At 35.4% G+C, this 24,589-nt stretch overlaps 1 protein-coding gene across 4 annotated transcripts; it reads right to left on the bottom strand.

Annotated features, from left to right (window-relative positions):
* Nucleotides 1–1,173: 1,173 nt before the first annotated feature.
* adcyap1b (adenylate cyclase activating polypeptide 1b) lies at nt 1,174–8,064 on the bottom strand. Of its 4 annotated transcripts, XM_088643435.1 has the most exons (7): nt 7,707–8,047; nt 7,099–7,203; nt 5,546–5,680; nt 5,014–5,118; nt 4,240–4,374; nt 3,645–3,762; nt 1,512–1,655 (listed from the first exon to the last, which is right to left on the bottom strand). In XM_088643435.1, exons 2-7 carry the CDS (start codon nt 7,200–7,202, stop codon nt 1,647–1,649), a joined length of 606 nt encoding a protein of 201 aa, XP_088499561.1. In that variant the 5' UTR covers nt 7,203; nt 7,707–8,047; the 3' UTR covers nt 1,512–1,646. The 4 variants fall into 4 exon arrangements, with proteins under 4 accessions (XP_088499559.1, XP_088499561.1, XP_088499562.1 ...); XM_088643433.1 differs by lacking the exon at nt 3,645–3,762 and having other exon boundaries at nt 1,174–1,655; nt 7,707–8,064; XM_088643436.1 differs by lacking the exons at nt 1,512–1,655; nt 3,645–3,762 and having other exon boundaries at nt 4,045–4,374; nt 7,707–8,037.
* Nucleotides 8,065–24,589: the final 16,525 nt, after the last annotated feature.

Here is a 24,589-nt window from a genome sequence, read left to right as displayed (position 1 = left end):
ATTACTCTGCTCTACTCCCCACTAATAGCTGATGTGTGGTGAGCATTCTGGCACACTATGGCTGCCGTCGCATCATCCAGGTGGATGCTACACATTGGTGGTGGTGAAGGGGAGTCCCCATTACCTGTAAAGCACTTTGAGTGTAGTGTCCAGAAAAGTGCTATATAAGTGTAAGCAAATATTATTAAATATTATTCATAATTTTTGAAGATTTTGAAGATAGTGATCAGTTTGTCAAGCCGTGCAACCCAGGAGGAAGCAGATTTGCCGTATCCAGGCATTTGGCAAGCTAATATTCCGAAGATTCTTGTTGAAATCACTTGAGACTAGTAGTGGTCTTTCTGGTAAGGTGAGGTGAATCAATCTCATCCGATGTACCCTCTCCAGTGCGTAAGAACACAGATATCACCATGGTGCATCTCCTGTCAAAATCATCAGTAGGTCTCCAACATCAAGGACATTAAATTCAAGCTCCACTTTATACACTTTCAGAACCTTTTATGACCTTGCAAAAACCAACAGCTTCTGCAAAAAAGCAACGTATGTGCAGCAGTTGTTCTTTACTTTTTGAACGGCAGTATTTCGGGTAGTATTGATGTCTTGGCATTCTTCTATTATATATTTCAACTTTAATTGTAAGTCACTTTGGTGGAATATTAATTGCTTTTTAATCCTATGTTAACAGAAGTGTTTTGAAAGAGAAACAAATATTCCACTGTGTTCTTGAAGGTGATACCTTCCATGATACACTTTTTTAAGTATTTACCATCAATATGAGGTCGCTTTTTCAAACCCAGTTGAAGAACTGAGATACAGTGTTTACAGTACTTTTACTGTATTTCAAGACTTGTTTTATTGGATTTCACATTTCTTTGAAATAGACGAACTCAGACCTTATTAATCTTAGAAAGCTTCCACACCTCAACTTGTCCTCTATCTTTCTCAGTCTAGATTGGCCTTTGTTTTGTTTGCTACACATATTCTGGCTCACATGGGACCAATAGTGTGCCTTCTCTGTGAAATATCTTGGTGAACTGTGTACACTTATTGAGTATGTGGAGTAAGTAACAGACTGTGCTTTTTCAAAGTCTGTTATCAACTGCAATTTATACCTATACTTAAATATGTGCTTTATATAACTTTGAAGATATGTGTTTCAAAGATTAGACGAAATTGTGTTGTTTACAAAAATTTATTCATACAAATCTTACAACACTTTTAAACATTTATAAACGTAACCCCTAAGGAGTTCCGTGTGTAATTATAATGATGTTGCTTGTTGATATTCATTTTTCACACAATAGTTATATATATATGAATTAATCTTCACGTTTAGTAAGGCTTTTGGCGCTTTCAAAATTATACACAGTAGGCTATACGGAGAGAGTACCATGATGCTTGCAACTATCTATCAAATCTCTAAACTAGAACTCCAAAAAAACTGAAAAAAGAAATAGCAAAAACGCACTTTAAGTCTAATCCTGGTGCTACTAAAATCAAAGTTCTGCCCAGCACAAAAACAAGCACCAAAAAGTGAAATGTAAGCTGATGGTTTGCAGCATTGTAGGGCCACTAAATAGCCATCTGTGATTCGTGGCGATTTTAAAGTCGAAGCAAGGCACCAAAGCTGCAAGCTGCATCCTGCGTCACAAAGCCTGGAGGAGAATGCAAAATTAAAGAAAGATTGATTTCATACACAAGACTCAGGCACAGATCGAATCACTTTGCTCTAGTGGTGCTATCAAAAGTCTCAACTGGCAGTGTCTGCATGGCGTGGTGTGCTTAACACTGGATTTCCTCTTCAAAACTTTACATTAATGGTTGATGAGGGACAAGTGTTTGTATTTTTCTGATTCTGAGCATTAAAGTAGACAATCCTGGTGACAGTCACTGTTTGTTTGAGAACATGTTAAATCTTCTCTTCTCTCTCTAAGAGTAGCCATTCAGCAGTTTTAAAGGTTCACTCATCATATCAGTTAGTATTAGTCAAGTTCACTGAACCTGAACTTTCTCTCAGAGGAAATGTGTGAGGAAAAGTCATTCTGTTGAATCCCGCTGTTGTAATGAGGTGTGGCAACCTTTTGCCCAGCTCTCCCCTTCAAACTTTTGTAGCCAGCTTGTTCCTGCTGGAGAATTGATTTGTCTCGGTGCTAATCTAACCTACTCTGTTTCTCAATGAGCCCTGTTCACAAAACTTTAAATTACATTGATTAAAATAACAACTATCAACGTATTTGCTTTCTTACAAAAGACACAGGAATAGATATTACAGTTGGAGTTAATGACTAATCTGTAAAGGGAGACTTAAAAAATCCAGGCACCCTATACACTGCTATAAAGCAGAGGTGCAAGAAAGTGCAAGTTGCATAGACCTCCCAGAAATGTTTGAAATCAAGTGGTAAACAATTTATCTCAAGTTCTTCAAATGTTTCATATGTGGTTTTACTCTTTAAGGGGAAAATGTTACAAAATAATAATCATTGTGCAGCAGTTGATAAATGGAGCCCAATGACAATCAAAACAGGTCTACAGTTAACAAAAAAATGAATAAAAAACAAAACCCACTGAAATGCTTTGAAATGCTTATGAATAGGGCGCTATTATACATTACTCTGACCTGACCGCTTCATGAATACAGATCAGAAGACAAGAGGTTATCGAGTTGATAAATTTACATTCAGCATTAAAGAAAAAATTGTGATTTTTTTTCCGTAATCTTGGAAAAATAAAACATTTACTACAATATACACAATACAATATAACCAAAATCAGTGATCAAATAATGCTTTGTTGCTTAAGATTGCACTGATTTAGTAGCTATTACAATTGTGTTTAATATTTCATAGTAACTTTACATTTTTTCACATGACAATAAAGTGAGGCACAATAATAAGAGCAGGAAGATTAAACACTTATGTTCTTAAGAATGCTTGGGAGAATTTCATATGATAGACAAGAAATATAATTAAATTCACCAATATAAAAAGTACCAAGATTTCTTTTTCTTAAAATATTCCTTATTACACCTTTTAATTTAGTATGTACCTTCCTTCTGTTGTGAAAGAAAAGCAATTACCATGGTACCTTTTATTTGGGAAGATCATTATGAGAAACCTTTAACATTTTCAAGGTTTTTCTAAAGCTTATTCAATACATGGACAGCACTGGAGAGTAACACATGATACTTTGCACAAGGTCTAAGTAGTGAAGTATATTGGCTCTGCTATTGTAACTCACAATATCCTGAATTTTTGAAGATTTTTTTTTCTGGAGGGTGAAGAGGTTGCAAGATTTTCTTTTTGGAACAGACTTTCAGTATAGGAAAACCCATTAAAATAAAAAGTGTCAATTAGTTTATACCACCTATCGCATAGATATCATATATTTCCTATAGTGTTTATTGTGCAGCTTGTTTAGTACTTATACTACCAAATAGCCCACAGTTTGAAAGCATAAAAGTCCCAATATAGAAAGAAAATGATTTGGGTGATTTGATTTTTAAAGAAAACAATAATCACAGATTAAGAAAGTAAGAAATTAGATAATGTATTTAGAGTTGTAGATCATAGGGCAAAGCTGAGGTGAGAAGACAGAGGGGCAGTGTCCCTCCAGACAGGCCTTTGAAAAGGAGCCTTGGAACTCACCGGAAATTCGGGAGAAAACTGTTTCAGCCATTCTCCCAAAAAAGCCTCAATATCCCCATCCGGGAGGGCATCAATGTCTATGCCTTGTAGAATATGGTCATAATTAAAGTCTTCAGGGCTGTTGTGAATAAAAACACTAACCTCTTAATTTCAGTTACAAAAATAAGTGTAACATTCAAAACAATGATTGTCTTTGTATATATTTATTTTTCTGTATATTTTCAATATTATATATAATTTATAGATTTTTAAAGACAGAGGAGCTCAGGCTGTTTACGTTCATGTGCACACTTTCTTTATATGAGTTTTATATATAGCTATATATACATATAACTAAAAGATTGGTCCACAAAGTAGATCTGTGCGTTCTCAAGTGCTTTTGTACAAAAGAAAAACAATATTATTATCAAAATATTCATTTTAATGGCTTTACTTCATACATAAATACATGTTTAAAGAACACAGGAGCGATCCAATGATTGTTCGGTTATCTCAAAATGACTTGATCTCAGGGCTGTACACACAGGGCAGTTTGGTAAATGAACGCTACAAATAGGCTACTCGGCGTCCTTTGTTTCTAAATCTCTGTCTATACCTTTTCCCCAGGACCGCTGCAAGATATTTTTTGACAGCCATTTGTTTTCTGTAGCGGCTGTAGCTGTCTGTGAAGATCCCGTCAGAATGCCTTTTGGATAGCGGTTCCGAATCATCTTCCATATTGCTTCCCCCACTGCAAAATGGAAAACCAGGATGTTTCCGAGTTGCACGAACATTTTCCCCGCCAATGAATCAAAGTCTATGGCAGCATAAAGACTTTCACTTTCTAAGTATATATTTAAATGTGCAATGTTTTTCTTAAAAGTTTTGAAAATCAGTTTTGTTTACCAAAAAACGAAAAATATTAAGGAATAATTTACATAGTATATTGTCTAATATTATGTTTTGCTCATCTAGGGATTTTAAGGAGGAAGAACAGATTTTTTTGTTGAACCCTAGAGACTATATATCAATATAAATTATTCATACTTGGAATGTAATTTATTCACCCACGTGGATTCTGAGCAGTTCTCCTTAAAGAAACATATTAAACAATGGAAATTGTAAAGAAGTGCTTTCCAAAGAGACGTTTCATAGCATAATTTACGCTTTAATAGTCTTTCCTGATAAACTGATTTTATTTTCGTTTTATTGTTCCTTAAAATTAATTATTAAAGAAGAAGGCACAGAGGAAAAGATAAATGAGATATTCCTTAAACATCGAATGATACAGATGAAAAGGGAGGGGGCACAGAAATGGAAATTATCACATAAAAATAACACATAAAAAGACAGGTCAACCAAGAGAAACGCTTAAAAGAAATCTTCTTACCCTACACGTTTTGCCATCAGAGAATGAAGATATTTTCTTGCTGATAACTGACCCAACACCTTCCTGTAGGCTTTATTAAATATTCCATCTGCATGCCTTTCTGTTCTGAGATAATAAAATGCCAAACATAGATCGTCAGTGACCAAGCCTAAAGGCAGCATACTAATATTACTTTGCCAATTATGATCCAAAATATAGGCCATGTTAATAATTATATTAATACAGATGTACACGAATTCGCACTGTTTAAGTACTTTACAGAGAGGCGTGCCATAACGTCCATTCTCTTTTTCTCTCTTGAGTTGTCTGTGTTCTTTTGGAACATCATAATCACTTTGTTTTCTGACTTTCATTGTAAGGAAGGCACTACAGGCTTTTTACACAGTCAGATTCCAGCAAAATGTGTTGTCTAGATAGTACATTCAGTTAACAACGAAAACAGGGAAAAACAAAAAAGCACGTTAAACAGAAATAAGGTCCTAGCAATGAAATGCCCCACATGCTTTTCATGAAGATTTAAAAAGATAATCACCTCTTCTCCGGTGGGTAATATAACGTGTACACGTCGTCAATAACAGATGGAGGGCTTCTTATAGCAATTTGATCACTGTCGAAAGCCAAGTCCGGTAATGAATTTCCGTCTTCGTCATACACTTCGTTTTCAAGTCTGGAAGAAAAAAAAACTAATTAGCATTTCTTCCGGGATTTTCATTTACTCATAAATTAATAATAGAATGATCAATGTTGTATACGGATATGTAGATGGATGGAAAAAGCAGGTGAAGAAGTTTCGCAGTTTTCGCGATTTACTTGCACGTTAACATTAATTCACAAAATAACGCATTATCCGGCAGATTGTTTCCAATAAATTTACCAAAAAATCTTAAGGCTACATCTCTACTGCCTTAATTAAAACAATAGATGTTTTTGTTCTTATTCCGAATTCAGTACGGCAATTTTAAGTGGCTCTAAATAGGATATAGGAAAAACATTTAATTTACTGTAGGAAATTATGTTTAATCTACTTATACCAAAATGTGTTTAATATGTTTTTGTGTATTAGCATTCGCATCTTTCGATGTCATAAGAGGCCTTTAAAAGGGATGCTGTATGCCCTTTTTGAACAGTCCCGGGTGTTACGTTTCATTTTGTCCGAGTTTTAAAAAAGCATTTCAGGGAAAAGTTAAAAGAACATAATAGCCCAATCTAAAACTAAGATTAACTGACCGTTCTTCAAAAAAAAACGAATGTAAAGTCAATGATGTACATAGCCACGGAAGAGTATATGTAGATATACAGTAAGACTGCTGTCACCAAAACGATGCTCAGCAAAAGTCGCACTATTGATTCCTACTGCGAAATAAATACATAAATAAATAAGCTGGATGATCTTGTACTTCAATGTGGTAGCATTGCTCACCTCGCCCCATGCATCGGTAAATGACGCCATTCCACCAGCACCCAGGGGAGCACTTTCGTCTACATACCCACATTAATCCCTCTACTGAAGGAGGACGAGTGCATCGTGGTTAGGAACTCTTTTTAATGGTTCCTCTCTTCAATAATTAGACTGGTATAATAATATGATAGCGCATTTATGACAATACTTTGTCTTTTCTACTATTTGAGACGGAACGGTTTTGAGCAGAAATTCTAGTGGAGTTTATTTTTTATAGAATGCTACTAAAATCTTTCAGTTATATTCTATCAAGCTAAAGCATCCAATTTGTGGTCTATTTTTATTTTATTGATTAGGAAAGTCGTAATAATATTGTGATATACCCTACATTAGAATGCCAGCGTTATTGTAATTTTAAAAGAAACACCAGAAACACTGGTGCTTGCCTGTAGTTAAACTTGGAATTTTCGTACGCTTTTCATATCTGTTTACGTTGTCTCTGATATGCTTATATAGAATGCTTTAACTTCTGCTTCACATATTACATACAGAGCAAATTCCGCGTCCAACTTCAATAATTGCCTGTTGCAGAGTCGAAGACTAAAAATGCAAATATTCAATTAAAAAGCACAGATAACACAAAACTGTTTTACAAGAGTAACAATAATTCAAATTGCGTTACCTACCTAATTTTAGGATAATTAAGCCCAATAGGTGAACAGTAGACACTGCAGTGCATTATGATTCCGTAGATGAGTAATCCTAAAGTCGCTTTACTAGACATTGCCATTCTGCGAAAAAATGTGTATATACCAAAAAGTTAGATTGAACAGCATCGATCACAACTTTCCGTTCGCATGCAACATGTTAATGTTTCAAAGTTAAGACATGTTTTGTAATTAACGTACAAAGGCGTAACCAAACCCACCGTGTACACATCTTCAGTTATGTTGTCATAGTCAATCGTGCACAAAGAACAATAAGCTAACCCTATAGTTTCTAGAATTCATTTTATGTAATAAAGCGTCCACTTGTTCCATAAAGGAAAGAAATGCAAAGACGTTTTGAAATTGTATATTTCTTCCCGCCCCCCTTAAAAAAAACTTTTCTGAAAAACCATGCAGGTGTAACTGTCTCCTCAGGATAAAGGGGTAAGGGAAAAACGAAAAAAGAAACGATTTGCCGCTTTTGTTTAAAATCCACAACGCAATCCAAGTTTCTTCATCATGAATTCCCCCTTCTAATTCTTGTCTTTAGCAGAACTTGCCTAAAAAGATTGAACATTGCCACATACCTATTGCAGAGTACGTTGACAGTAGTGCGGGATGCGATCCGGGTGAGGCTGAGATTGTGAGAATGAGATAAAATCTTTCTCACGGCACTTCTTCTCTGAAGCGCCTCTGCCGTTTCCTTATGTGCCCGTCAACGTGTCCAACCCTCCGCACTTTTATATACAATATGCAATTATCAGAATTCTGTACAAACACGGCTTCGTGAAAAGGAGTGTAAACATTTGTCTACATATTATCTTTATCAGAAACTTTTGTTTGGTGTACCGTTTCCCTCGGATTTTTATTCATGAATCCGCCGGCTTGCCTTTTTTCAATAAGTCACATTAAGGATGCTACAGACGTCATCAACACTTCCTCCCGGAATATAATAATACTTTTCCTTCCTCATCGATGAACTAGTCAGAGTCATAAACCGCACAAGGATGCTTAGTAAAAACTTAATTTTCAGACAAAGAAAAGTCATCATATTTGTCAATGTACCTATTAAACGATATTACGGGCAGTTGAGGTCATTTTATGTGGGCGTTTTCGAAGCTTTACGAAAGAGGCACTTTGAGTTTTTTATTGTTTTATATTTTATGTTTATTTTTTCGATGGCATTTATGGAAGGAATAACAAGTGGAAACGAACAGGCTTCCCGAACCCCTGTGAATTTGATGCATTCTTAGCAGTTATTGGCGCTGTCCATTCCTGTGGTGCTGAAATGTTAAAGATGCAGATCGTTTTGAGTAATTTAAGAAACACGAGAAATACTAAGGCATCAATATTGTTTAGTGTCCTCAGTATATTGAAAAGTACAATGCAAAACCATAAAATATATTATTAAAATAAAAACAACCTGAAAATGTTGTCAATATAATTTCACGTTTCGACAGTGAATTTAATATGATGATTTTACACTTAGTCTTTGAACCGTTTCTAGGAAAACATCTACATTTTATTTAGTACTTCGTTTTATAATTGGGATTACCTTATGTGTGTAGTGAAAACAATCTATAATAACACACGAAACGTTTGAATACTTATCTTATTGTCAGTTATAATAAAAGATCATCAGTTTTGTATTGTTTGTTTTGTATTTTTTTGCAAAGATGAAATAATTTCCTTTTAAAGGTATATAATACATTTAAAACAGAAATATCTATTGTTTGTAGGATAAGAAGTTTATTATATCGGTTTATGACCGAATCAAAACTACGAAGTAAATTAATACGGAAATTCCCAAAGGGGACGTCAAGCTCAGAGAATGAGTGTGTGACTATTCTTTGATCTTGTATTAAGGGACATAAAAGGATAAAGAAAGAAAGAAGTAGAATATGTTTTCGGTTTCTGTGATTCATAACATTCTTCATAATTTTTCTAAACAATTTTATCTATAAAATATACAGTATATAAGATATATTTATCAGCAGCAGATAGCTCCAGATCAATAGTGAAACTAATAATAATAATAATAATAATAATAATAATAATAATAATAATAATAGTAGTAGTAGTAAAAATGGTAATAATAATGGGAAATAGAATCAAATTTAGAAAAATCCTTGATGGCAAAAGTTAATTTTAATAAATTAAAAGATTCAATTTCGGCAGCAGACTAACAAATATGCTTCGTCGTGCAAGGATGAAGTGAGTCACCCAGTCTTAAGCTAGAAGTTTACTTTGACGTCATGTGACGAACATTTGAAAGTTCCTAGTGATAGAACTTTTTTGTATTCAAGACTCATTCTAAATGAGACATCGAGAACCCATCCTCACATACACTACCATTCGTAACTAGTATGTAACGAGTGCCATCAAGTGGCGGATCATAACATTTTTCTTTTGTATGCATCTACCATACAACTAAAAAAACGATTTCTCACATAGAACCGAGATTTAAGTTTATTAATTTTATGTTCCCAAGTTTTGTTATTAACGCCCTGAATTTCCTTTTTTTTCAGTAATGAATTCCAAATGCCAAAAAACTTTCAGTTTCTAATTGGGATTTTAATCTCAGCTGAATTCTTTTACGACTTTTAAGCTTTCAGTCCAATTTCATTCTCATTAGAATTGTCATTAGAGTGATCCCATGTTTTTCACTTAATTCTCCTGTTCAGAAAATCCATTAGATTTTTAAGACTGCACGTTACAATTACAATCTACAAAACATTACAATTCTGAACTACAAAAGAAATATGATCTCTCAAATATGAAGTACAATCAAGTTATTTTATCTTTTAAGGAAAGAATTTTGCTATAGCTTAGATTTTTAACACATTCAGATTGTCTTATGATGTAATTTGAGACATCTGGGATATCTTTTTTTTTCTATCACGCCCCCTTTGAAGATGGGAATTCAGATGTCATTACCTAATCTTTTTCTTCCTGGAATTCTTAAAAATTATTTCCAAATCCTAATACTGTATATCAATGCATTTGTCCTATCTGTCCTATTTGTCCTAAGTCATATCGTCTTAGATGTATAGAGTATACAAATACAGTGATATAATTGAGTGGGTTTTTTTTACATAAAGCTTTGCTTGTCGTCTATACTGTATATTGTGTGCTGTTGTCACGTTTTTAAGATAGAACCTTCCAGCCCTATCTCAATTACTTGATGATTAGTTGAAGAGATTTTGTAGTCTTCTGTAATCGCCCTCGGGACAGAAAGATCAAAGCTTTGCATAAAAGGGGGCTAGAACTTTTTTTATTAGATATTATCTTCACTTTCTCGCTCTTCTTTTCTCGCCTTTAACTGAAACTCAGGCAGTTCTCGGTCCAGTGGCAGAAAAATAGTAGGCGTCTTGAGTTCAAGACCTTATCTCCTTTTCCGCCTTCTCTAAAATTCCTGACATGTAGCCTGTACTGTTTTTCACAGCAAAGGGATGAAGTGTTCAGTGTTACTGAGATGCTTGGCTTGGTTGACATTTTACATACACTGTACACGCACTTTAACGTTTCATCCAGACAGAAGTGAGTTTATTCATTATCATTACATCAGAAAGAGAAGAGATTAGAGTGATAAATGGCGTTTTTCATAGTATTGTGCTATTCGGAGAGTATAAATCTATCAGAAAGGAATGATTTGAACTGTTAAAATATTTTAACAGTGGAATATTTTGATGTGGACACAAAATATGGATGAGATGCAGCTATCTATGCTTTTTGAAGAACAGCTATGATCTTAACCAGGGGTTGTACTCCATAATTTATTGTTTATATGAAATTGTTGTATATTACAAAATGTTACTGGGCTTTTATAGTGTTGAATTTGTATATGCATTTGCGCTACACTATTTTTGACATTACTTGATTTGAACGATTTAGAGTATCTTTTCATAAATTATATTTTCTTTTATACTGTATATCGAGTAATATTTTTAATATAATTCTCTTGAATTGAATGATAGTAATACTTTGATAGGTTTTTTTATTGCAGAGTAAAAACATGGAATTGTTTGTTTTAATTTTCATGTATTTACTTTTGTAATCTTTATACTTTGCTCAGTTTACAAAGCAATTTAATTTTAAAGCGACTGAGCGACTTATCTTAAAAATAACGTCTAGATTCTTTATACCCCATCGGGTTTTAAATATATGGTTTTTTCATTATAACTGCTGTAGTAATGTCCCGCAATTAAAACGATTATCTAACCCTTCTGTACATAAAAGATAATTTTAAAAGTAATTACAACATAATCTAGTCTATTGCATAATCCCCAATCGTAAACTGTTAAGAGCATGTATATTAATCAGACTAAGCCTTTTCTTGAACATTCTCTGATCCATTAAAATAGTAATAATATTAATAAATAAACATTATTAGAGTAATACAAATAATCATTGTAATTTGACATAATTAAGGGTTGTACAGACAACTTGTGTTATATCCTTGAGTTTCCAATTTATGAACTACAGCTGTAGTTCTCATTGCACTTTGAAAAGAAAAAAACAGATTTTTCAGGGATAAAACTTTGTACTGTTAAGAATATGCCATTCTTTGGTACGCGTGGGCATTTTCGCTCAGCACTGGAAAGCTTTCAGCCTACGCAGTAACTTGGTTGAATTTATGAATGAAAACCATTCGTTTTCAATGTAATTCCTCCTTTCTTAAAAATATGAACTATGTTGTCTTCGAAAACTGTAGGAGGCTTGGATCGTGATCTATTATGCCTAAATACTGTAGTCCGTACAACAACGAGCACTTCTGCACTAAGTGGCTTTGTTTAGCTCTACATTTATCGTCACTGCTAGTAACACTATACTCTGCCAGTTCGGACAGTAGGGGGCCTAACCAGAAAGATCTGAGATTAAACTGACTTGATCTACGGTTATTGATGTTGCCTAGATCGAAAAGCAGAAATCCGCCAAAATATATACACGTTGATGTTTTTATTGCTCTTTTTACTAACTGTGATTACAGACAACTTTGAAGTGTTACAAGTGTTATTTGAACTGTAATTGAAACATAAACTTTTTAAGTTTACTGTTTGTCATTTCACCATCTTCAATTAAAGTTCAAACCTCGTTCGCATTGTGTTTATCTTTTAACTGGAATTCTTGAACATCCAGCTGTGTTTCACTGGCTGTGAGGTCAATTTTTTTTTTGACGACACACAGTAAATGAGATCATAGATGGCTTTGCAAGCTGGGGGGGAACACGCCGTAACACTATATTAATCAGTGCCCAGAGATTTGTATAACTGTAGAGGGGTGGGTTTCCGGGAAACGATTAATCTTAGTGAATAACGAACAAACAAGAAGGACGTGAGAAAACGTAACTTGTCAATTCTGCGAGTGTTTCCCGAAGGGTTTCGTAATCCGAAATTTAACGATTGAGTTTAAAGTTCTTTTTTGTTGACTCCTTCCCTGCATCAGAAAATCGCCAGTCTAAAACTGAACCATCTATTTCACTTAGTGTCAAATATATGTCTTCACTGTTACACCCGAAAAGTATAAACGTTTTAAAACCAGTATTAGAAAAGCATTCATTAGACACACGCGCACACACACACAAAATCCTTTAGTCAATCAATCAATTAGTCACACTTCTATAAATAGGCTCAAAGTGCCTTCCCTGCATAAATAAGGAAGAATGGCAAAAAGCGGCCGTAAAAGAAAACGCTTTTCAAAGGAAGGATTAAATCATCTGTTGGAGGAGGTAGAAAAAAACAGAGAAGTGCTGTTTTCCAAAGCTCGAAAAAGTCTCACAAACGCATAGAGGAAAAAAAAGAAATGGGGAGACACTGCAAACAGCATAAATGCCTGTGGTGCATTTAGAAGATCTGGAACAGAAGTCAGAACAAAATGGCGCGACTGTTCAAGTTTGGCGAAAAGAAGGGGGATAGAGTTGAGGAGAGAGAGGTCTAAAACTGGTGGAGGGCAGTTACTGACAATGCCTCTCACCCCAGAGGAGGAGAGGGTCCTGGCATGCTGGGGCCAACAGTGACAGAAGGAATCTCTGGAAGGGTTAGATGTGTGCTTGAGTGAATTTCCATCTACCTCACCACAACCTGCCTCTCCCGTGCATCTTTCCCCCAGCTCCAGTACTGGCTCATCTCCAGGGCCCTCACACGCAGGGCCCAGTCAAAGGGCTCCACCTGAGAAGGACAGAGAATCTAATGCTTGTGGGTGTAGTCCAGACCTGATAGCACTGGAAAAAGAGAGGCTTCAGCTAGAGAAAGAACAGCTCCAGCTGAAACAAGAAGAGCTCCAGCAGTGGGAGAGGCACCATCAGGAGCTGGTTCTGCTAAAGACCCAAAACTTGGCAAAACTTGACATCCTGGCTAAACAGCTCGCATTGGCAGAGGCACAATTCAATGGGCCCTCCATTTAAGTGCCAATTATATTGCCCTCAGAACAAGGAGAGTTATTTAATCAAGTCAAAATGAAAGATGTATAGGCTTTACATCGATTTCTGTATGACAGATCCATAAAACAATAGCATGACATGTTGTGGCTGTGTCAATAATTTATGTACTCTCTTTCCAGACATACTGTAGGCACAACAGACGAAATGGAGCCTCCTTCTTGAAATATAGCTCCTCACCCCAGTTTCCCCTTTTCATGTTTTGCTTTGCACTCTTTTGCATCTCTGACATAAAGACAATAAAGTTTGAATTGAGTGGAACCATGAGATGACTCAAGAAGCAGTATGCAGTGTATTTAATGATGTAACAAATAAAACAGAAGTAACACAATGTCAAATAACAAACACAACCAACATATCACAAACAAATAAAAACAGTATACAGATCAAGCAAAAACTATGCCTTCGTGCATCCTAACCCGCCTGGTGAAGTCCCTCTCTCTTCTCTTCCGGTAAGTCAATAGCAATGTTTTCTTCCTCTGTCTCCTCATCCTCATCTTCCTCTATATCATGGTGAAGGCGTATGCCAGCGTGCACTGCAGTGTTGTGCTCCATAGCACACCCAACAATAACAGCACAGCAGCATTCAGATGAAAATCTAAAACCCCTTGATGATTTGTGTAGGCATCGAAAGCACATCCTCTGTGTGTCCTCTGGTGTGCACTGTTATACTGTTTTAATCATTAAAAATAAATATGTGAATATAATAATAATAATCATAATTTGCCCTCAGTTTTCATGCCTTGAACAAGCGCATCGGTGAGTTTTTTTGTACCGAAATTAGCGGCCTCTGGCTTTTGGGGGAAGAACTGCAAGCCAAGATCCAAATAAAGAAGCACTCTGTGAATAACGAATAGTTATTAATTTACGAGTGAGTTTATGTACTTCTTTAGTTAAGAAGGGTTTCTCGTTAATTAATGAACAATGAAGTTAACGAAGTATTTAGTGTTCTGAAGCCTTCGGGAAACACAACCCAGAACATTTATTGTTATTAATATAAGGCTCTTACTGTGATTATCTCTTCACGTTTGATTTTTGCAGTTCATTTCAGAAATGTGGAAACCTTGCTAATTGACCCTGTTAAAGGAAATGGGACTATTCAAATGTCATATCTGTATCTGGCATGATAAGGAACTTGGAAATCACACCATAAGTTTTCAGTTGAATTGGTTTTAATAAGGACAGATATTAGCACGACCCTGTTACTAGAAGGAATTTACCTTCCCCTTTGAAAATGTCGTGCAATTTATTTACAATTGCTATCTCAAATTCTAAAAATTTAAAATGCATTTAAAATGAGTCTTTTTGTGGATTTGCTGTTGTTGAGTAATGTTATGAGATATATTGAACTGAGTATGATGACAACGCAAACAGTACAAGGACAATACAAAACATGCCAAAATTGTTCTAATTAAGTTTTTTTTCTTGATTCAATATATATGACATTTGATGGATTGAACACTCAAAGACTTGAGTGTTGTATAATCCAGAAACTTGGTTAATCATTTAACTGATTAAAAACATGAAAAAGATTTAACTGAAATAAAGTTGTATTGTTTGTCTAACTTAGCTGGCTGATACTACCACTAAAACCAGATGAACTCAATAGTTTCTGATCAAACTACCAAAAGTATTGGTCAGAATGAATGCAAATCAGGCATACTGGAATTCAAAACCTATACTGTAAACATATGAACAATAATGCTAAACAGAATTGCTATATCTTTAGCCTTTTCTACAGTTATGCTATTTCAAGTATTTATATCTGTCCATTGTTTATCTTGTATAGCTTAGTTACCTGTATTGTGAAATCCTCCTTTAATAATGTTAATCTTTGCAACATTTTTAGTAAAGCTAAAACATTTCAAAGTTGACTTGCTAATTATACAGCAGCTATAGTTACTTTTTTCTCGGATATAGCCTATAAGAGACAAAGCATCATTTCTCCTCTTTTTGTAAAAGGTTTCTTAAATCAATAATGACGGAGATTTTCTTACAGCGCTTGCAGGAACTATTTGTCCTTTTTTGACCTAGAACATTTACCAAAATTGCTTTCACACTACTTAAAAGTTTTGTTATCGTTCCTGCTTGGTGGTTATTTGTTTAGTAAAAACATCAAATATTTAATTGTCTGTCGGGAAGTGATATGAAGTAATTCAGTCATTAAAGTATGATTGCCCTTTTTCTGTGGAATAAAGTCCTAAATTTGCCAAAGGCATTACAATTATTTTTTGTAGCTTACAACACAGATGTTTGCCATGTGAGTTGTTTTGTGGTTGTTATGTGGATCAAATGTCAAATAAATAGATGTTCCTGTAAAGCTTTCTTTTTCAGCTTTTGATAATTAGTACGCTTAGGTCACATACATTTTCCTGAACAATTATTAAAGTATTTATGATACAATTTCATACCCAACAGTCATTTGATTGCATTTACATCCTCTCATTTAAAAAAAAGAGAAGATATAACTTGATGACATGCAAATTTCACACTTTGTCAAAGTGCTTTGACACTACATACAGTACATGTTTTTTTTTTGGCATTTACACTTTGATTTGAAGTTTGCCAGTGGAAGAACTAGAGGTAAAGTTTTGGTTTGGTTACTACAGTATGAAGGCTGGGCAGCATGGCAGCATGGAGGTGATGTGGTAAGTATTGCTGCCTCACAATGCTGGGGGCTTGGGATCAATTCTGGACTTGGATTGCTGTCTCTGTGGTGTTTGTATGTTTTCTCCATATTCACGTGTGTTTCCTCTCAGTGGTTTAGTTTCCTCTTACAGTCCAAAGACATACTGTACTGGTAAGAATATTGGCTTCTGTAAAAAGCAGCCCTAGTGTGAACCCCTGTGTGTCTGTGTTTGTGTTTTTGTTTGCCCTGTGATGGACTGACATCCTGTCTAGGGTGTATCCTTATCCTGTCTTGCACCCATTGTTTGTTGGGTGGTTAGAAAATGAATGTATAAGTGGATAGTATGAAGACTAAGTCACATGACCGATTGGTGCCAAGAGCAGGAGAGTTTAAACAAGTTACAGGAAGGCAGAGTGCTCAGCTGTCCACATGCAAAACTGTAAGCATACAGACGTTACAACCCACAGCTAGGCTGCAATCCACAGTGTACTCTACAAGTCAGAAAACCCTGCACTCTGACAACTGGGACTGGATCTAACAGTGGTGAGAAACACCACCGTTTCCATTTCTTAACCAAGATGTTTGAAAATTTTTAACATAAAAATGTTCATGTTTTTTTTTCTATTTCTGATCTTGTAAAAATAAGGACAATATGTTTACAACAAAGTGTTTAAAAATCCCAGCATTTTGTGTCTTATATTGTACTCAGAATTGAGACAAATCTGTGATATGTCCATAATATGTGTTTTTCAACCATCCCCACATTTTGTGACTTAGTCAGCTGATGCCAGACATAAAGATGTGGAGGGGGTGTGAAATCTTTTGTGCATTCAGAGTTGCTTTACAACAAAATAATGAATAGAGGAATAATGGAAAGGAAAAGCAGGAGTTGCTGGTTGTGTCACGGTTCATTTCACCCACAAAAAGGCCTTCTGTGTATAAAATCAATACAACAAGTATTTTGTGCTTTCAAGGGGAGAGGACAAGTACAGTGGGACAATACGAAATGTCAGGAGAGAATCAAGTTTAAAAAGGGAGAGCAAGATCCTTACAGCTCACAGGCAGATAGCTCAGGTCAAATTTCTAGTGTATGCACAGAAGCTGTAAGAGTGCAGTTAATACTGAGGATAGCAATCAGTTCAGATCAGAAAAAAACAAATACTGCATAATGAGAGCAAATATTACATGAGTTTTAGTACCCATTACCTCCCCACTGATAGCTGATGTGTGGTGAGCGTTCTGGCGCACTATGGCTGCCGTCGCATTATCCAGGTGGATGCTGCACATTGGTGGTGGTGGAGGGGAGTCCCCATTACCTGTAAAGCGCTTTGAGTGGAGTGTCCAGAAAAGCACTATATAAGTGTAAGCAATTATTATTATTATTATTATTATTATTATTATTATTATTATTATTATTATTATTATTATTACAGGCTAAGAGAAACCAGAAGTAACAAAAGTGTCTCACATATCAGGAACAAAATGTTCAGTTTGTGTCTGGCAAATACTATGATAAAACATTTCAGGGAAATGGTTCATGGACTATGTATTCATACTGTGGTATTTAATGTGAAGTTTATAACCAAAGTTCAGAAGGGAAACAACAAGCATGTCCAAACAACCTCAGCTGTCAGTAATTTGTAATCATTCCTGATTTAATTTCCTCACATAAAAAATTAGCAAATATAAAAATATATAAAGGGTACGAATGAAATAAATCCCAAGCAAATCCTCTAAAACAGTAGCATGGTAAAGCAATGTTAGAATTTGAAAACATGTAGTTTGTCACCCTTTTAAAAAAACTTGCATGATGTTTTGTTGTAGTAATTAAAGCTTGGACATCTACCACTTGAAAAAATAAAAAAAACATTATTTAAACTGTGTGGCAAATTGGTTTACACAACTGTGACAACCACTTCTGAAAGAAAGAAGAGGGATCCACTTTACCATTGGTAAGGCAGAACTGATCTCTTTGTTTATCAGATGTGTCACAACTGATGTCAGAACTAGTAAAAACAAGACAAAATCATCAAGCATTATATCATACCGTTTGCTTGCCATCATAGTGACATATTCCTTTTCTAGGATGACAATATCTCGGTTTATTTCACACTTTTTATTGTAGTTTCACTTTCCACCAATGTTCATGTTAGGAATATTGACACCTCTTGGCTAGTGATTTTCCTGGACCTGTTCTCTACACAACATGTTTTGGACATCAATGAGAGACACCTCTTACATCTTTGACATCACCTGCAGGACTTTAAGCACTTAGAGATGTGAGCCATCAAGAGCAATGGCTCATGCTGCAGCTGGATCTGCTCATTAGAGGCCTGACAACGTCACTGTAAGCTTTGCCTTATGACTACAGGTAGTACAACGCATTACTGATGTCTTATGCCACTCCATTGATGCCATACAATCCATGCATGCCTAACATTCCATGGATGCTAGGTTCTTCACTGTCAAGTGCTGACGGCTGTAAGCATTAAATATGCATTGTGGTTGCTAAATCAAACATTTGCGTATACACAGGCATTTGTACTGATTTAAGAACTCCATTAACCAGAACATTAATAATAATAATTCCTTACTCTTATATAGCACTTTTCTGGACACTCCACTCAAAGCACTTTACAGGGAATGGGGACTCCTCTCCACCACCAATGTGCAACACCCAACTGGATGATGCAACAGCAGCCAAAGTACACCCAGTAGGCTCATCCATCAGCTATATGTGGGGAGGGGAACAGAGTGACAAAGCCAATTCATAGATGGGGGATTATTAGGAGGCCATAATTGGTCAAGGCCAATGGGAAATTTGGCCAGGATGCCAGGGTAACACCACTACCGTGAGATTTTTATTGATCACAGTAAGTCAGGACCTCAGTTTTACATGTCATCCGAAAGACAGCATCTTTTTACAGTATAGTGTCCACATCAATATAAGGCATTAGGACCCACACAGACCCCCGACTGGCCCCACTAACACCTCTTCCAGCAGCAACCTTAGTTTGTCCCAGGAGGTCTCACATCCCAGTACTAGTCAGTCTCACACCTACTTACAGTAGCTTCAGTGGGTTGCCAGTTGTGAGTTGCAGGGTAATATGGCTGCTGGCCATTGGTCAGAAATATCCAGATTTAGATCTGCACAACTTTAAATTGAACGAAAAAATATATCGGAAAGTGATTTAAATGAGAGATAAAGTAAGCACCTATAAAGTGATTGATTCTGGATGGAAAATCTTGAACCAGAAATGTAAATGTTCAGGATCTACAGTACATACAGTATGTGTTAAAATTAACAAACACTTCCTGCAGTGCTTTTGGAAGTTCAGCAATGCCAACTGAAACAAGTAATTCCACGTGGTGAGGAAGATACAGACCGGGTACAGGAAATTAGTGCTTCCAGGCGGCCTCACAGAATTCCTACAATGAAAAATAAATGTGGATACTGATTGTATTAGCCTCAAGAGCACTCACCCTCAATGGAAGAAATATAGTATGCTTAAGGGGCCATTCAAGATTAAGACTAATTATTCAGTGAAAATATTTAAAACACTATGCTTTTTTCTCCATACATTTTTACCACCTTATGTTACAATGAAGTTACCTGCCATATGAAAAAGTCCTAATGGTTAAAGACAGTGAAAAGATATCTAGGTCCATAATTTGGTTGAAAGGAATGTATATTTTATCATTCAAAATAACATCTGTAAAACCTCCATAAATGAATGTGCTTTGTTAGGCAGTGGAATGTTAACTGAATACTCTCCATGTCTTCTGTCAGTATATTTAATGAATGCATTTTTACCATATGAGCGTCATATAATATTATTACAGTGGCATGAGTATATTAAAAATAATTAAATATCCGTTGGTGACTATACAAAAGTGCCTTTTACAATTCTAATCCATCCATCCATTTCCTAACCACTTTACCCAATACAAAGTTGTGGGGGAGAGCTGAAGCCTACCTAGCAGTGGGTACAAGTCATACCATTGCAGTGTCCACACAGACACACACCCTCACACCAGGGCCAGTTTTACCAGAAGCCAATTAACCAGTACAGTATGTCATTGAATGATGGGAGGAAAGCGGATCACCCAGAAGAAACTCACAAGGACAGGGGAAGAAATACAAATTCCATGCCGATAGCACCCTAAGAATTTAACCGCAGGCCACAGCCTTGCAAGGGAGGAATGCTAACCATTGCACCACCATGCAACCAAATATTATAATTTTGTTCTTAATTATTTTAAATGTCTGATGAACATTAGATCAAAGGTCCCTCCCTGTATATCTTTGTCATGGCCGGAACTATTGTATGACAGTGTGTGTGTTTTCCTGACTAAAAACACATTGAAAGCTGAAAAGTAGACAATGAGCTGTAGCTGGCAGACATTTTCAATAAAGTATTATTTTATGTACTGCAGATATAATGCCCTCATTTAAATCTGTAACGTCTTGACTAGCAGTAGTGCTTTCTAGTGCCTTGATGTTGTCACACATAAAGAACTTCCTGTAAAAGTAATTTTAAAAATAAAAAAGCTTGCTGAACCTTCGCATTCTTTAAAACAAAGGAAAATAAAAACGTATTACAAATTGTGGGCAGTATGTCAATATTCCATTAGCATCACTTTTAGCATTAAAAGCAAGGTGGCAAAGATGGTAATTAGGCTAACAAAATGTAATTGCACATTGACGGGAAGATTAATAACACTGGTGGTAACAGCTTGTGAGTCATGCATTAAAATGTTTACTGTAAGTATACCCAAATACTACCACCTTTAATAAGCAATTTATCTGCTCAGCAAGTTTTAACTTGGAAGGCAAAAAACACCTTTGATTAAAGCTTAATTCAAGGTATCATCACTATTTTTTCACTATGTTTGGCTAGAGGCTAACCTAGAAATAAAGTAACAAAGTATTTGGGATAGTGGGTTAAAAGATTTCCTTGTAACTTGTGACAGTACTTTGATGTTGGTCAGAATCTCAATGTAGTTTAACAAATTAAAAGAAGGAAGGTGTACATACATGTTCAATATACATATAGTATAACAGTGGTAAGAATATATTAAGTTATCCCGTTTTAACAACTCTCTAAACTAACAGCTATTCTTCAGTGAATATTCATTATCTTTATTTATCCATTTTGACAGGATGTTTTTTTATGGACCAAATTTTTATTTATTTTAGATTTTCCATAAACAGAACATAATAATGCAACCACCTAAGCCACCTAAGTTCATTACTCCATGGAAGGAGTATACACAAGGCATTTGGAACACGCTCCACACAATGGCACCTGTGAGACAATTTAAGTGAATCATTTGGTGATTTTGAGTTTTGAAAGCCAAATTTACATTGGAATTCTTTAAATTAAAAGCTGGATCATCAAAACCAATATTCTGAACAATGAGAGTTGCCGATAATTTGTTTGAAACATTTAAAAGAAAAGTTTTGCTCAGTCCAGTGGATTGTATGTGGACAGAGACATTGACAGGATAGAGAATTAATATCAATTGAGAGTGTAAATCTTCAATCTGCCAAAGCCTATCTTCATTAAAACATCTGTCTTTTCTTTCACTGACAAGGAAAAGAGAACAGTACATTATGTGGAAGAACACAATCATTCTGGAATATAGGAGAATGGCAAGTTTTCTGGTGCTTTCTGTCACACTTCTCTGGATGATGTTGTAAACATCATTATTACCAAAAATGCTTTACTTCAACATCTTTGCACTATTCCGTATAACAACAGAAAACATCTAAGACTGATATGGTCATTACTGTAATCCAGAGACTGCATGTTCGTTATCTTGTTAATGAAAGATGAAATAATTTCAAGCATACCTTAACACCCCAGGAACCCTTTTGGTTTTTGGTTTTAAATGGCTTTTGCTCTTGATAAATACATTCACACCACTCAGAATACAATGAGTTTCTTGTATCCGTACATTTGGTGTTTTTCCTATTCTCTCAAACTCCTAAAAACAAATATAGAGTTTTGCAAATAAATGCAAGAAATTATGAGTTGGTCATTTAACAGGAATTGTCTGCACCTCTTACATGACCTCATAGACTAAATTGGAATGTTTGTCTTATGCTGTACATGAAATGCTGATCAGCTTTGGTGAAGAGGGGTATTTAAATGAACTGATACTAATGAGGCTTGATAAGATGTCCATTTTGCTAGACGCATTGTAATGCTTTGTCAAGGATTACAACATGATAATTTATTAGTTACTTATGAATATATCAGATCTGATGGCTTTTCATTAAGGAAAGAGAAAGGCTAAAAGTGTTAGACCTTGCATCTTTAAAAACAATTTATATGATAACTCTTTATAAGGCAGAATAATTTCTCCCAATCTGTTTTATGACCCAGAAGTTCAATTTAGTAAATGCATATGCTGTATAACCATGTGTAATATTGGGCTTTCATTGCTAGTAGAAGTACTACTATCACTGAAACTAGTACTACAGCTTCTACTAATTGAAATTGTCATTTGGTTACTTTTTATTTTATCTACTGTGAAGTGATATGACCAGAGGAGGGCAGTATTTCTACTATATGAATTTCTATACTGACAATTTTAGTTAGAAAAAAGGTTTTTAACTCTGTGCATAGTAGGAGAAAAGTGTATAGTTGGTAATCTTTATGTAATATCTGACATTACCTGAGCAACACTGGAGAAAGTCTTCTTTATCTGCATGTACAATTGGATAGAACTCCCTTCAGAGTGCTCAGATATGAACTGTGTGAGGAAATCCACTCAGACAAGCAGCACCCTGAAAAAACAACAACAACATGGACCCAGGAAGAAAATACAGACTCCACACACAAGGCACAAATGAGTGTGACATTTTGGCCCTATAATATCGGTGCAAATTTCATGTGCTTCAAAACCATGTGATCTTTTTCACTTGGTACTAACATTGTAGTCCAGTCATAGACCTGTAGAAATTTACTATTTTTATTAGATATGTTTTGATTTAAAAACAGCAAGCTGTTGTTTACCAAACTAAAATGACAGTTGGCTGCCTGGATGTGGGACAAAGCAGAAATAAGTGAGCCCTATATGTATTAATGTAGAATATAGAGCTTGAAGACCACAAATATCACATTAAGACACAAGATATCAGACAAATATATGAAAGATAGACAGAGATATTAATATATGTTTGATATTATATAAAACATATAAACCCAACAATATCTGTAATAATAGTAATAATTGTTAGCTGTGACTGAAGAGTATTGGATATATTGGCAGTTCAAGGTTCCTGAGGGGTGACAGATTGACCAGGAGGATTAAACAGTCTGATTCTCCAAACACCCAAGAATCTGCTGCATTAGTTGTACTAAAGAGGGTGGAGTATAGTGTTAGTGAAGCAGCCACTGGCAACACTGGGCTAAATTAATCCTGTATTTATTCATATATTATTATTCATATTATTCAGAACATAAGCTGGCAGATAATGGGCACAGGGCCAGGATACAAAGGCAATATTGTTTATTGCAAATCACTCTGTGAAACTTGTGGTGTTTATCCATAGAACTATGTTTGATTTAAGTAAGAAAAAGACATTCTTCTACTGTAAATCATCCCAATAAATGCTAATAATAAACTCCAGCAGAAGAATAAAGCCACAGTTACATCAAGGCCAAAATACAAAATGAAACCAAACTATTTTATGATCGGAGTTGTGATGAACGATTATTATTGTAAATATTTTCTAGTTGCTTAGCTAATACTCTTATCCAGGGTAATTTACAACATGGAAAATTATCTTTTTTTCCTTCATTTTTACATGTACGTAAGTCAATTATGAACAATTTCTCATTTAAAGCAATAATCTGGAGACCCATTTATACAGCAGGGCATTTACTGTAGTAATTGGAGTGAAGTACCTTGCCCAGCATCATCCCACCTAGGATTTGGACCATCCAGTGTGGTGTCCAGACCTCTAACTCCTACGCATAAAAATTTAAGAAAAGTTTGAAATAAGATAATTCCATTTGGATGAACTAGACCATTTCAGTTGCTAATAGATAACTGTTCAGAGCATCTCATCTCACTTTTCTTGGTTTCAACTGCATGACTGGGTAGCTTGATGTACAACCCACTTGACTCTTTCAAGCACACTTTTTCCCTTCCACAGAGAAGGGGAAAGAGGAATAGGAAAAACGCAGGTAAGATTTTGAGAGGATTAGTTTCAGGTGATGAGAGTATATCCCAGAAGTGTTATCAGTGAGACAGGCACAGATATGGGGGGAAACATGAGTATCAGAAAGGGGAAAAGAGAAAAACATCTGAGCATCATCATTTTGCTAATTACATATAAAATTACGCAAGGAGATGAGAGAACTCAGGGTGCGTTAAGGGACAGAAACCTT

This window comes from Lepisosteus platostomus, chromosome 8, assembly GCF_059453375.1.
Source record: "Lepisosteus platostomus isolate fLepPlt1 chromosome 8, fLepPlt1.hap1, whole genome shotgun sequence".
NCBI lineage: Eukaryota > Metazoa > Chordata > Actinopteri > Semionotiformes > Lepisosteidae > Lepisosteus > Lepisosteus platostomus.
The sequence above is the reverse complement of the archived record's forward strand: the minus strand, read 5'-3'. Positions and strand labels throughout refer to the sequence as shown.

Bases quoted from the DNA above. Each gene is read 5' to 3' on its own strand.
- adcyap1b (XM_088643433.1), bottom strand. From the start codon at position 7,202: ATGGCAATGTCTAGTAAAGCGACTTTAGGATTACTCATCTACGGAATC. The intron at 5,119-5,545 runs GTGATTATCTTT...TTATTATCTCAG, and splicing joins TATTACCCACCGGAGAAGAG to AACAGAAAGGCATGCAGATG. The intron at 4,375-5,013 runs GTAAGAAGATTT...TCCATTTTGCAG, and splicing joins CTGATGGCAAAACGTGTAGG to TGGGGGAAGCAATATGGAAG.